Consider the following 14,700-nt stretch of genomic DNA (forward strand, 5'->3'; position numbering starts at 1 on the left):
TCTCCAACGATAAATATTTCCTACCGTCTCAGCGCCCAAACAAGAAGCCAACAACCAGTGATCAGACAATGTTCTACCTTTATACTCTGCTTGTATAAATCTACCTTGCAATTAAGCTGAAACTAAAAATAAATCAATTCTAGAAAATGAATTATGTCGTGCAGAATAAAAAGAATAATATTTTTCGGTAAGATTCAATTTTCTCCATATTTCTACCAAATTTAAATCCTTCATTACCTCAATAATTCTCTTTGCCATTTTAGTTCTCTTTAAAGTCTTTGGAGATTTATCCAACAAAGGATCGAAACAACAATTAAAGTCCCCTCCCACTAACATTTTCCATTTGATTGGTTCAAATTTAAAAAAGTATCTGTAATAAATACTTCATCATCCTCATTTGAAGCATAAAATTCATCAAGCTCCAGGCTTCTGAAAAAATGTTGCAATTCACTAGCAAAATCCTACCAGCATTAACAAAAAAAATCCAAAATAAACAGTACTTTCTTATTTACCAAAATGGCTACTCCTCTGGCCTTAGAATTAAAAGATGAAGCTATCACGTGTCCTACTCAATCTCTTTTTAATTTCAAATGTTCCTTTTCAGTTAAGTGAGTTTCTTGCAAAAATGCTATATCCACCCTCAACTTTTTAATCCAATACTCGTTTCCATTTTATCAGATGATTTAACCCCTTAACATTAAATGTTGCAAAATTCAAATTGTTTATTATCACCTATAGAGTGGCACTTAACAAAATCTACTCTTACAATTAAATCCGGTTCCCTCTCTAAAAATAATAAAAATCCCCAAAAGAAAAGAAATAAAAACAACGAAAACTCCCTCCCCCTTACTAACCCAACAACCAAAAATACAAACACAAAAGTTCCTCTCCTCACCCCCCCCAAACTGCTAAGCAGTACCCTCCTTGTCGACCGGGTGTGGTTGATACCACTATGGCAGATGACTTCGAATTCAGCAGGTCATCTACCCCTCCCCGGCTAGACTTCTAAAAGAAAATAGAAAAAAAATAATAAAATTATTGTCCAGACTGCTTTATAATATCTTCCGCCACATCAATCAGCTGTAACAACTCCGTTGTCTGCAATTCACTCCCATTTCCATTCTTGACTTTAGGAATGTTGATGCTGGCTTCTTGGAAAGATCAAAACTCAACTTGTTATCTGGTAAAGAATTAGCAAAGGTTAAGGCATCTTGAGCTTTCTCAAAAAATTGAAATTGAGATGGCCCATAGAAGACTTTCAGAACAGCTGGATAAATAAATGTCAGCCTGTAACCCTTCTTCCTCAACACCATCGTAGCTTGATTAAACTCCTTACGCCGACTGTATAATCTCCTGACTTAAATCCGCATTAAAAAAAACTCTACTACTTTGAACCATTATTGGATTCTGATCAATTTGAGCTTTCTGCACTGCAAGATGAAAAATTGTCTCCTGATCTTGATATCTTAAACATCTAATTAAAACTGCTCTTGGAGGTTTTCTTCTTAATGTTTGATGAGCCCTATCCAATTCCAATCCATCAGGAAATGCTTCCACCCCTAATATTTCTGGAATCCATTTACAAAAATAATTCATAGGATCTTGACCTTCAAAGTCCTCTGGAAGTCCACTATCTTTACATTATTCCTTCGACTTTGATTTTCCAAATAATCAATTTTTTGGATAAACAAATTCTTTTGTATATCCCATCCAGATACTGATTCTTCCACTTGATCCATTCTATCTTCCACGATCTTGAATCTTTCCTGTACTTCGTCCACCACAATCAAACATTTATTAAGATCTTCTTTCATAGCTGCAATTTCTCCATGTACATCTGATATTTTAATTTTCACATCCACAACTTGTTCATCAACATTATGAAAGCCAGTAGTTATATAGTTCCAATTTCTTTAAATAATCCTTATTTGAAAAATTGGGAACTGAAAGGAATTAGTATTATACAAGATTGTTTTTAGGTGGGTATATTTTCTACATTTAATAGATTACAAGAGAAATTTGGTATTTCTGCAAATTCTATTTTTGCTTATTATCAAGTTCAAGACTTTTGCGAACACAATTTGGTAAGGATTTAATTTTACCAAGTGAATCTAAGTTTGAGATTTTAATGGTTGATAAGGAAACAAAAGGATTTATATCGTATATATATAGGTTGTTGCAAGAAAAGATGGATAAAGTTGGGTTATATAGTACAAAAGAGAAATGGGAGAAAGATTTAGATATTGAATTGTCTTGGGAGGAATGGTCAAATATGTATACTGATAGTGTTACAAAATTAATTAACGTGAAATGTAAATGGTTAATTATCATTTTATTCATCAATTATATTTGACCTCTGAGAAGTTGAAGAAATATGGATTTAGTTGAACGGATTTGTGTTTTAGATGTGGAGAAAAGACAGGTACTTTAATGTATTGTGTATGGACATGTAAGAAAGTTAAATCCTTTTGGAAAAAAGTTATTATATTTTTGAGAGATTTATTTACAATCGATTTGCAAATGGATCCAATGATGTGTTTATTGGGTTACATGAATGCTGTTACTTAGGGATTAGCTGATAAGCCACAATTGGCATTTTTGCTGTTAGGGTTAGCGGTTGCAAGAAAATGTATAGTGATAACTTTGAAAAATCATGTGGAATTGAATAGACAACAATGGCATAATGAACTGCAATCATGTTTATATTTGGAAAAAATAACCTATAATTTGTAAAATAATTATTCTTTTTTTTAAATTGTGGAGTTTATATTTGGATTGTATGGCTATTGATCTTAAGTAAAAGTTATGTAAAGAGTTGGCATGTTGATTAATTAATTTTAAATATATAATTTTTTGTAAGGCTCCATGGGGTGGGGGAGAGTTAAGCTAGTGTAGCTAGTAGAAGGGGGGTGGGGGGGGATATTACCATTATTTTTCATATTTTGTATTTTTTTTATTTATATATCTTACCAAGTCAACAACCTTAGATTGACTTGGACTTACCGGGGTTTGGGCTTCGAAAGGTCGGACTTGGGGTCGGAGGAGGCAGTGAGTCAGCGCCTGGTGTCGTGTGAGAGGAGGAGGAGCCAGGAGTTAATTGGGGTTAATTGGTAAAGGGTAATAAAAGGAGTAGAAAGGGAGGGAGCGGCCAGCGAGGAGTGGCGCAGTGAGTGAGTGGCCTAGTGAAGGAGTGGGGACTTTGGCGAGCAGGGGCTGAGAAGGAGCTCCTTGTGTGGAAAGGTATCTTTGAAACAACATATTTATAGTAAGAAAAGAGGAAATGGAGTCAGTTGGGGTAATTAAGTGCTCCAATTGTAGGATGTGGGAAGTCAGATACAGCACAGCTGTTTCTGATGACTACACCTGCAAAAGGTGTATCCAATTGCATATAATGAGTGACTGTGTTAGGGAGCTTGAACTGCAGTTGGATGAACTGAGGATCATAAGGGAAGCAGAGGCAGTGATAGAGAAGAGTTACAGATAAACAGTCACCCCTAGAAGGCAGGAGTCAGGGAATTGGGTGACTGTGAGGAAAGGAGGGAGAGTGCCTGTGCAGAGTACCCCTGTGGGAGTGCCACTCAGCAACATGTATTCTGCATTGGATACTGCTGGGGGGAATAGCCTATTGGGGATGAGTCGAGGGGGTCAGGTCTCTGGCACAGGAGGTTTAGAAGGGAAGGAGGAATAAGAACAAGATACTTGTAGTTGGGGACTCATTAGTCAGAGGGACAGATAGAAGGTTTGTGGGACGAGATCGGGGATCCAGGTTGGTCTGTTGCCTCCCTGGTGCCATGGTCAGGGACATCTCTGATCGAGTTCATAGTATTCTGCAAGGGGAAGGAGAACAGCCAGAAGTCGTGGTCCATGTGGGGACCAATGACTTAGTTAGATGTGGGGATGAGGTCCTGAAACAGGATTATGTGGAATTAGGTAGGAAGTTAAAAAACAAGACCTCCAAGGTAGTAATCTCTGGATTGCTGTCGGTGCCACACGCTACAAATAGGAGGATGTGGAGGATGAATGCGTGGCTAAAGAGATGGTGCAGGGGGCAAGGGATAAGATTTCTGGATCATTGGGATCTCTTCTGGGGAAGGTCGAACCTGTACAAAAGGGACGGACTCCACTTGAACTGGAGGGGGACCAATGTGCTGGCAAGTAGATTTGCTAGAGCTGTGGTGGAAGGTTTAAACTAGTTCGGCAGGGGGGTGGGGAACATAGTGTGAGAGCAGTGTCAAGGGAGCATGGCCACCTAGATAAGAATAAAAACGATAACAAAGGTAGGATGGAGATTAGGGTATAAGGTAGAAAAGAGAATATATGTGAGGGTCATTCTCTGAAATGCATATATTTTAATGCAAGAAGCATAGTGAACAAGGTAGATGAGCTTAGAGCATGGACAGGTACTTGGGGTCATGATATTGTGGCAATTAGTGAGACCTGACTACAGAAGGGGCAGGACTGGCAACTTAATATTCCAGGATACAATTTTTTTAGATGTGATAGATCAGGGGGTAAAAAAAAGGGGGAGGAATTGCTCTGCTTGTTAAGGAGGACATTACTGCCGTGAGGTGGCAGGATGATCTGGAGGGATCATCCAGTGAGGCTGTTTGTGTGGAATTGAGGGGTGAAGGAGGCATGAGGGTGCTAATAGGGGTGTATTATAGACCACCAAATGGGCCAAGAAAATTAGAGGAACAAATTTGTAGGGAGATAACATATATGTGTGAGAATCATAAGGTAGTGATCATGGGAGATTTTAACTTCCCTCACATTGATTGGGATACCCATACAGTTAGAGGGCTGGATGGGCTAGAGTTCGTTAAATGTGTTCAAGATTGTTTTCTAAATCAATTAATAGAAGAACCGACTCGGGACGGTGTAATACTAGATCTCCTGTTAGGGAACAAGCTACGTCAGGAATCGGACGTTAATGTTGGAGAACAAATTGGGTCTAATGATCATAACTCTGTTAGTTTTAGGGTAGTTTTAGGGAAGAGCAAGGAGGGGCCTAAAGTTGAGGTTCTGGATTGGAGAAGAGCAAATTTCGAAGTGTAAATCTTTTACCAGTCAGGTAGTGCCTTCAGTGCCTTACGGTTTCTACAATGGCCTGAGCCTCCTTTTCCACAGTCTGGTTCCAGAGCTCGTGGCCTTGAAACATCCATGAGGAAAAAGGCAACTGGCCTGCCCATCTGATTCAGAGTAGCAGTCAGGGCTACATCTGAAGCATCACTTTCCACTTGGAAAGGTACATTCTCATCCTCTGCTTGCATGGCGGCTTTTGCAATGTAACTTCAGAGGTAATGAAAAGCCATCTGGGCTTTGGCTGAAAGGGGGAAAATGGTGGCCTTTAAGAGGGGACGAACCTTGTCGGTGTATTGAGGGATCCACTGGATTTAGGTGGGAAACCAGGGTTATGTAAGGGCCCCAAGGGGAGGAACTGGGAGGCGGGACCAGTTGTCAGTACAGCACACTTCACTTCATGAAGTGAATCGTGTCCATTTTAAAACTTTGGTATAAGACGCACTCATTTAGGTCAGATAAATCTAAGATCATTCTCGTTCCCCACTTCTCTTTGGTCTCGTCAGTATGTTTGAGACTAATTCATTCTCTTCCCAGCAGCAGCATTCTATTACACTTTTGCATTCTAAAGCCATAATCGCTTTATGTACAGCTTCCATGAGCTGGGGGCTGCGTATATTATTGTATACAGCCTTTCTCCTAACTGGAGGGAATTTCTGTTGTCAAACTTAATTTGATACCCAGACACTAGCATTACTTTTTACATTAGCATCAGTAGTAAGATTACACAATTGACGAAAGAACATTGTTAATTGACCACCCACAATCTTATCATTATAATTAGAAAATGCACCCAGCTGTCTAGAGGTGGCACTCATTTTTTCTGTGTGCTTGGCCGGTGTTGCTGTGCAATCTGGCTCGACCTCTGCGAAGAGCTTTGGGCGGGAACATTCTGCTGCCGCTGTCTCCACAGAGGGCGTTGCCCTAAAAAATGCCTGTGTGGTGGTGCCGCCTGAGAGGGATATCCTCTCTTAAAGCCCCCCATGTACCTGCAATAGGGATGAAACAGCAGTTGCTCTTGCCTGTACTCTCGAGCCTCTGACCATTCCAGCCGCTGCCTTCTGCTACTTATACAGGTCCTTCACCTGTTTACTCAGATCATCACCAAAGAGAAATTTAGTGACAGGATTAGTGCATTTACATAAATTAGTATACCGAACATTTAGATCAGGCTTTATCAGTTCCTTCTGGAAGACATTCAGTTTGTAAATGGCATGGGAGAGCAACCCCAGCGCATCTTGTTGTGTCTCTGTTATATCTGAAAACTGTCTGGCCAAATGCAGTGATACCTTTAACCAGAGAGCCCTGTAATCTTTACAGCTTCATGTCCTTCGCTCTCATGGGGACATTCAAATTGTAAGGTTTACTTTTGTTGCATCCAGCAGAGGTATTTTTTAATCAAGTCCTCTAGCACCATCTCTTCAAAGAGATAAGATACCAGATAAGATATTGACCCCGCATTTCTTCATCGAGGGATTGTCCAATGCCCCTCGGTACTGCAAATTTTGCTGCAATAGATGGAACTTTTCTACCATCATGACCAATGGGAGAAGTGTATTGGGGGTTAGAGGACTTGATTTCCATGTCCGGCCCCTTGGGCCCTCCCTTGTCCCATTCATATTGGAAATAAGATTCCTCCCCTTCCTCTGAAGGCACTTCTGTTTACTCATGATTGCTGATATCATGCCTTCCAACTTGTCCAGTCTTAGCAAGATCTCCTCATTGGTCGTGGGTTCTGCACTCTGTCAGGCTTTTGTGATGGACCCCACTCGAGCAGGTGCCCGTGGATCAGAGACCCTTGTGTTGCCTTTTCTCAGGCTTTTTGTACGGCTGTTGGTCATCCTTGCCCGTAAAGCGGGCAGATTAACTACGCCTGATGAGTAGGTCATAGAGTGTCCAGGCCTTGTTTTTCTAAGTGATGGCACTTCCTCTTCACTGCTACTAGAACTGAGGAGACATACCCTCACTGAGCTCGCCTCCTGCGGTGGCATTTCTGTATCACGGCCAGATATGTCGGACCCAAACTTCAGCGAAGCTAGGTCAATGTAGCCAGATTTGGGCCCCACCCTCAATGAGGGTAGGCCACTGTCACTTGATACCACCCCCAATGGCCCACTGCTTCTTCAGTGCTTTGATCATGCTGGAGGAGCTCTTTGAGCTTGAGGCCCTTTTGCTGCACTCAATCCCCACCTCAGGGCCCAGGAACATCCCACCGGCTGCCCTGGATCACTTTCTGGTCACCTCCTTCAAGGGAGAGCCTTCCTGGGGTTTGTGCTCAGCCTCCATACATTGGTCATATCGACTTAAACATGATTTACTGACTTTTTTTGACCTTTGGTCGGCGCTCAAAATGGCGCCCGTGCTGCAAGTCAAACACATGAATTGGCTGCACATACGCAGATGGGATCTCATATTAGTGAACCAGAGAGCATTAGGAAAAATAATAGAAACCTTCTGTATACAAATTAGTGCTGCTCTGCACCAAAATAGAACTTTGTTGGGTTTCAATTACATTTGGATATTCTGAGATTATTCAGTAATATCAATCTACAGTTATTTCCACCTTTCTACAACGATCTATGGCAAATTGATCACCAAATACTCCAACTTTAATATCATTTTCTTGATTGACAGCACAACAGGTACAAGGAGTACTGTATATATTTTGGAATCCAACATTATCACTCTATTAAAATCTTGGAAGTCCCTATCAGAAATCAATGCCGAAATGCATGAACTACACCACTTCTTATGGGCTGTTAGCAGACGGGAATAAATGCTCAGCATTCCACTAAAACCCCGTGAAGATCATTTTACTCATTTATCAAATGCTGTTATTAACAAGATTTTTGAAATTCTAAGACTTTTCCCAGCCAATTACAGAAGTAATATGTTAATTCTGACACTTAATCAGTGAAGTCCAGCTTTAGGGAGATCAGGGTCAATCCTCAAAACTAGCAGACTCCAGGAAAAACACATCTCGCTGTAAAACTCATTGCAAATCTCTCATCTTTGAGCTCAGCCATTTTCAACGGGGACTACAAGTCCCACAGGGGCCACACCTTATTTAAGGTGGGCCACGAATTGAAATCCTTAATGGTGGGGGAGGGGGCAGTGGAGGGAGGAGTAGAGAAAGCCATGGAAACTGAACACACTAAACATTTTTTTGGGAAAGAAAGGTCTTTGCTGTATAGTAACCATTGCCAAGCAGACTTGATATCACAATTATCGCCATCCAATTTGGAGCCTGACATCAACAAACTTGTACAGGAGCATCAAGCTCAAGGATCTGTAATGGACCCAGAGGACCCCAAAACCCAGCAGCAATAGAAATTCACCAAGACAAATGGTTACTTAAAACAAAAGTTACTTTTAATTATCTTTAAACATGAAAACAGGATCAAACTCTAAATTATTACTATTAACTTAACCCCCTTCTAATTCTAAGTACCTGTGTATGTAATGTGTGTATAAGTTCAGAAAAATTCTTTGATTCACAGTCCAATCTCACTTCTCACTCCTCCAAGTTCACTGGTAACAGGCAATTCTTGTACTGTGTGCAGAATTTAACATTTGTGAAGTTCACCAGGCTTTGGTGCTTGAGAGGTAAATGGTTACTGCTCAGGAAAGTTCTAGATGGTTTTCAGAGAGAGATTTGTTGCTTGTTGGACACAAACTTGTTCCTTCCAATCAAAATCACTTCAGTGTCTTGGCAAAGAAACTTGCCCCATCAGGGTTTTCCAGATGATAACCTCTTTCTTTTGGTTAACACAGAGTTCCTTTTCTGTTTCCCTTATCTCAGGTGAAACATTATGCAGCCCCCACCGTGCATCCTCGCTCTGCCCACCTGTCCATCTGAGCTACTGATGCCCTGACTGCGATCTTTGCTCTGCCATCCAAGCTCAATGCCCTGACTGTGAACCCTTGCTTTGGCCGTCTGCCCAGCTGAACTCCCGATTTTCCCCGATCATTGATCCTCTTCTCGGACACTTGCCCATCTGAGTTCCTGACTCCCTGACGACGGACACTCTCCTCAGCTGCCTACCCATCCAAGCTTCTATGAATCCTGAAAAATTGTTCCCCAAAACTCAACTATTACATGAGTATATATGGTAACAAATATTTTTTATGTATTGAATGGAGAGAAATATGGAAGAAACCATCTAAACTTGACGCTTCACAGGGAAGGGGCCCATCAACTTTGAGCAGAGTCCTAAGATTCCAAATTCAATTTATTATTATCATAGTAATAAAACAGTGTCATATTACATGAAATATCTTTTTGCCTGTTGTAAGGCAGACAGATTCGCCACCAGTGCTTCCATGGTACCCACAGCCACACAGTCCAGTCCAAACATATGGCAACCTGAGCTCCAGATCCAAACCTCTGACACGATCAGGAACCCTTCGGCACTCCCTCATATCCTATTCTGATACCTAGTATCCCCCCCAGCCAGTTTGAGCAAGTCTCCAGCAGTGCACAGCCCAGCATGAGTCTCCTGACAGCAGTCTCCAGCAGCCCACATCTTCCGTGGGTTCCTTGCCTCAAGTCGCCAGCAGCCTGCCACATGCACTGGCCCTTCAGCCGCAGACCCCCCTCACTGATCTGCTGCCGTGGTCACCGTCCCTGTGGGTCATCTCCTCTGTTTCATCTTCTCAGATGGTTGGGGAAGGAAGGGTGGGAGGGTGATTTTCCTGCACTCTGGTGCCCTTCTCCAGTCTTCTACTTCTCTGGAGTCTTCAACCCCTTGTGGCTGCTGCCGATTAATACGTGCCACCATCTTGGGCACCGACCTGCAGTCACGGGATTTCAAATAAAACTACCTTTGGCTCCCTCAATGAGTGGAGCTGAAGGCAGTCGACTGGGTAGCTGGACCCCATGGGAGAGCTGCATCTCTGCTCCATCTAGGTCCACAACGCTGCCACTACAGCAGCTTTGACCATAGCCAAAATAATGTTGAGATTGGCTGTTCTAGCTATTTCCGATTCCTCAGCAAGTGGAATCTGTGCTGTAGTGCAGATTTTTATTATATTTATTAAATTTTATGATATAATTATATCTCCAGTCTACCTGTCCTGAATGATGTCCATGTTAATGCAATATGTGCATGCGCATGTGAACACGCAGGTACCACATTCCAGAGTGGGTGTACTGTATAAATCAAGTAGGAAATTTCACATAAATCCCCAACTTGAGCAGAGCCAGAAACTAAGGGAATCATAAAGAAAGGAAAATCTCCATGTTAACACAAATTTCTGATAGGAGAGTCATTTATGGAATAAATATATATTTTACAAATCTCTCGGCTTCTCACTATTCAAAGCACTAAAAAAGATGAGATAAATAGAAAATAAGCTCAGTCAAGTTGTATTTTTAAAATCTTACAACATTTTATCATTAATACTTTTGATCACATGAAAATCTCAGGTGGGTGCTTCATTCAGAAAATCGCATGAGAATCTCAGGTGGCTGCAGTTCAGTTGTTTCCAAAGTTTTAGTAATCAGTCAGTTTGGAACAAGAGCATTTTTAAAAAGAAGTAATTTCTAATAAAGGATATCAAAGGTTATGAGGAGAAGGCATGGGGAGTGAGGTTGACTGGGAGAATGGATCAGCTCATGATGGAATGGCGGAGCAGACTCGGCGGGCCAAATGGCCGCCTTCTGCTCCTATATCTTATGGTCTTGTAGTCTAATTTAACATGCTATTTAATTATATTTGTTTTCAGTTATCACTGGTTCAACTGATGGCATCGGAAAAGCATATGCACATGAGGTAAGATGTTGCCAGGATCTCTTCATGTTGCCTAAATTACAGGAATACTTCTTTGGATTATATTTGCATTGCAAAGCTTTGATTTTATTCTTATGAGTTTTGATTCCTCTCTAATTATATTTATTCAGAGATGCATAATTTTTTTAAAAAAGGAAAGTAAATGCTTGACCTCAGAGGTCAGGTAGGTCCTTTATAGATTTAACAAGGTTCAGTAGATTCTACTTTTACATAAGCAATCCCTTAGATTGAAGAACTTCCAGAATCCACACTGAGTGATAGTACAGTCTACTCTGGATAAACCATGTGGTCTTTTAAGGTGGATCAGGACCAAAGTAAAATAATAAAATCATAAACAACAGATGATGGAAATCTGAAATTAAAAACAGTGCAGGCAATGTAATTAAGTTGATACTGATTATATTAGACATTGATTAAAGGTTTATGTAATCATTACCAACTTGATTGCATCACCCATTACATTTTTAGCATCTTGTTTTGGAGTGCTATTTGTAGAAGGTTCCAATTTTCTTAATTTTAGCCTAGTTCAATTTTTAAATCTAGACATACAGCATGGTTACAGGCCATTTCAGAGAAAACCCACACACACGGGGAAAATGTACAAACTCCTTACAGGACAGCGCAGGATTCGAACCCCGGTCGCTATCGCTGGCGTTGTAAGGGTGTTGCACTAACCATTACCACCAACTGTGCTGGTGGTTCTGCCTTGGTTGATGATTCAACAAAAAAAAAATCAAAGATGCAGTTGAATAGATGTTTCTGAATTGTTGTTCTATTATTATTATAATGCACCATTAAAAAATTAGTTTGAATTATATAGAATTCTATCAAATTTGCCTCCAACACAATGTTCAACACTCATTACCAAGATGCTGGCAGGTCTATTAATGTCCTACTAAATGATTTAGTGGATTAACCACTGAATCCCAGCACTTTCAGATAGAATTATCTAGAAATGACCTCAATCCTGTTGACGGAACTTTATTTATCTCTTTCATTACCTCCAACATTCTCTGCAACAGTTGGCCAAGCGTGGTTTAAACATTGTACTCATCAGCAGGTCTAAGCAAAAGCTACAAACGGTTGCAAATGAAATAGGTAAGATTTCTTTTTTTTTGTTTTCTCAACTCTGTATCTGGGTTTGGAAATTCTTAGACTTCTCTGTAACTTTGATGAATGAGTGATAGAAACTCTAAATGAACCATATGAAATGTTATGGCTGATCAGGGCAATAAAAGAGTAATTGAAAATTAAAAACCAGATGCTGGAAATCACAATTAAAAATAAAAGTTACAGGAAACACTCAGCAGGCCAGCCAGCATCTATAGAAATAGAAATAGAGAAATAGATCAGAAATCTTGTGGTCCTGTTTTACTTTTATTTTCAATAGATGATAATTTAAAAGTACTTTAAAACTGTACTGTCCAAATTTCAGGCAAGATCCTGGTTATCTGCTTTTCTGCTTTTCTATCTATCTGACATATTTACCTTCTCTAAATTTCACCTACAAACTTCAGATATGCTTTTTTTGATTTTCAGAGAACTAAATCTCTCGATGCTCTCATATCGATGTCCTACCTTTTGCATACAGTCTAAGCTCCCTTCCTACCACTGACTTGCCTTTAAATTATTTTCAGCCTCATTCCAGACCCATCTTTGTTATTTCAAGCCCCTTTCACACTTGCAAGTGATCCCAGGAATCAAATGCCAATCGACCTATAAAGAAGTAAGTACGAAAGTAAAAATCAGCTTAACGTCGGCTTCAGATGGCGTCATCTCACTCCAGGGATTGACGGCCTTGATCCCTAGTATAATCTCCAACATCTGCACACCAGTGTTTCAATCAGGCAAGTGTGAAAGGGGTAATTGGATTGTGGGGTTGAAATGATCCAAGTTTTAGCATGAATGCAGGAGAAAAGATTAAAGTGAAGGTATAAACTTTGCCATTGGAAAGTCGCTGCGGGAGAGAGGGAGATAGGAAATAAATAGCAATAAACAGCAATAAATAGCAAGAGCAGACAATTTTTAAATAGTGTGGGAAAATTGGTAGCACTATAGCACACAATTTATAAACCCCTCTATGAATGCTTTATGTATGCAGCCGAACATACATCCCTTTTTCTATTGAATGGAATTCTGGAAAGGCAGTTCTCCCAGTGATTTTTCCCCTACTGAATTGTTAAATTGTACCCGTTAGCACGACCAACTTTCCCACGCTGTTTAAATTGTACGCGATAGTGCTACCAACTTTCCCCTGCTATATAAATCGAGCGCGATAGCGGTACAACTTTCCCACGCTGTTTAAAAATTGTCCGCTATTACTATTTATTGGTTACACTTTCCCACAGTCCCTTATAAAGGTTTATATAGGTCGGCACAACAGCAAGGGCTGAAGGGCTCATACTGTGCTGTACATAAAGCTTAATTGTGTTATAATTGTGCATAATTAATTTTGTTCAAATACAAGATAATAATGTATTGATCAGGATTTAGGGTAGATCCACCAATACTCGATGCGTCATGACGTCATCAGTAGAAGGTAGAACAGTCCTAACCCCGGGGATGGCTCCTTGCAAGTGTAAAAGTGTTCATTGTCCCAGTTAGGAGTGGTCAGGTGAGAAAAGTCAAACCCACATTCCTATCCCAGGACATCAAATGACCAATTTAGAGGGATGGAAGTATGAAATGGGCTCCAGTGAGGTCATGCCTGCAATACCACATTCCACTACATTCATCCCTTCTTTTCTTTTCACCGGTGAGGTGACGCGAGGCAATGTCCATCAGCACTGGTCCTGTAGCCAATAGAAGTTCATAGGTTTGGCGGATCCAGTGATTTTATCTGGTGCTGCATTCACCAGAGAACTAGTTGTTTCATCGGTTCGTATGGAACAGTTGTTTGTTTGGCAGGCTGGGTGTTGCAAGGCTGAATGTGTTTGTGGGGGCTGTGGTGATGGGTTCACCTTTGTTGCTCGTCAGGGTGGTCCTTAGGGCAAACTGGTCACTGACGGGAGCTACTGGGTACACCTCCCATGCCGAAGCCCCAGCTTAAGCCAGTTCCTGGATGGACACTGTGTCATCCTATCCATCCGGGTACTGTACCAGGGCATACTGTAAGTTAGAATGCAGGAGGTGCACTTCCTCAACCAGCAGGTCTACCTTGTGTGTCCTAACATGCTTAAGGAGAAGCACCAGCCCTGGGGTCATCAGCCACACTGGCAATGTGGTTCCTGACGCCGACCTCCTGGGAAAGGAAAAGTTTTTTCATGTGGAGTGGCATTAACCGCAGTGCAAAGTAGGGGCCTGGTGGTGTGCAATGCTTCTGGAAGGACCTCTTGCCACTGGGAGACGGATATTCCTTTCGACTTAAAGATCGTACCATTGTCCCTCTCCACCTCCCCATTCCAGCGGGGTTGTAGCTGATGGGTCTACTCTTGGCTATGCCATTGGAAAGGAAATATTGCCACAACTTCTCACTCATGAATGAGGACCCTGATCACTGTAAATGTAACTGGGGTATCCAGGGTGAATATGTTACAGAGAGCTTTAATGACCATGAATATGGTTATGTCGGGGCAGGGGATGGCGAATGGGAAATGTGAGTACTCGTCCATGATATTCAGGAAGTACACGTTCCAATTCATAGACAGTAGGGACCCCTTGAAGTCCGAAGGGATGAATGGCCTTGATGAGCTGGGCTCTCTCTGGTCAGTAAAAATGCGGCTTGCATTCTGCACATACCGAGCAATTGCAAGTCAGCTCCCTGACCTCCTCCACTGAATAGGGGAGGTTGTGGGCCTTCACAAAATAGTAGAATCTTGTGACCCTGGGG

The 14,700-nt window shown here is 41.3% G+C and overlaps 1 protein-coding gene across 1 annotated transcript in view; it reads left to right on the top strand.

Annotated features, from left to right (window-relative positions):
• The window catches only part of hsd17b3 (hydroxysteroid (17-beta) dehydrogenase 3), a 92,695-nt gene that overhangs the window by 12,405 nt on the left and 65,590 nt on the right, over positions 1-14,700 (top strand). Inside the window, exons 2-3 of the mRNA XM_069889106.1 lie at positions 10,807-10,853; positions 11,894-11,969. Coding sequence (XP_069745207.1) covers positions 10,807-10,853; positions 11,894-11,969 — 123 coding nt within the window. The remainder of the gene's footprint in view (positions 1-10,806; positions 10,854-11,893; positions 11,970-14,700) is intronic.

The sequence above is a fragment of the Narcine bancroftii genome, chromosome 1 (genome assembly GCF_036971445.1).
Source record: "Narcine bancroftii isolate sNarBan1 chromosome 1, sNarBan1.hap1, whole genome shotgun sequence".
NCBI classification, from domain to species: Eukaryota; Metazoa; Chordata; class Chondrichthyes; order Torpediniformes; family Narcinidae; genus Narcine; species Narcine bancroftii.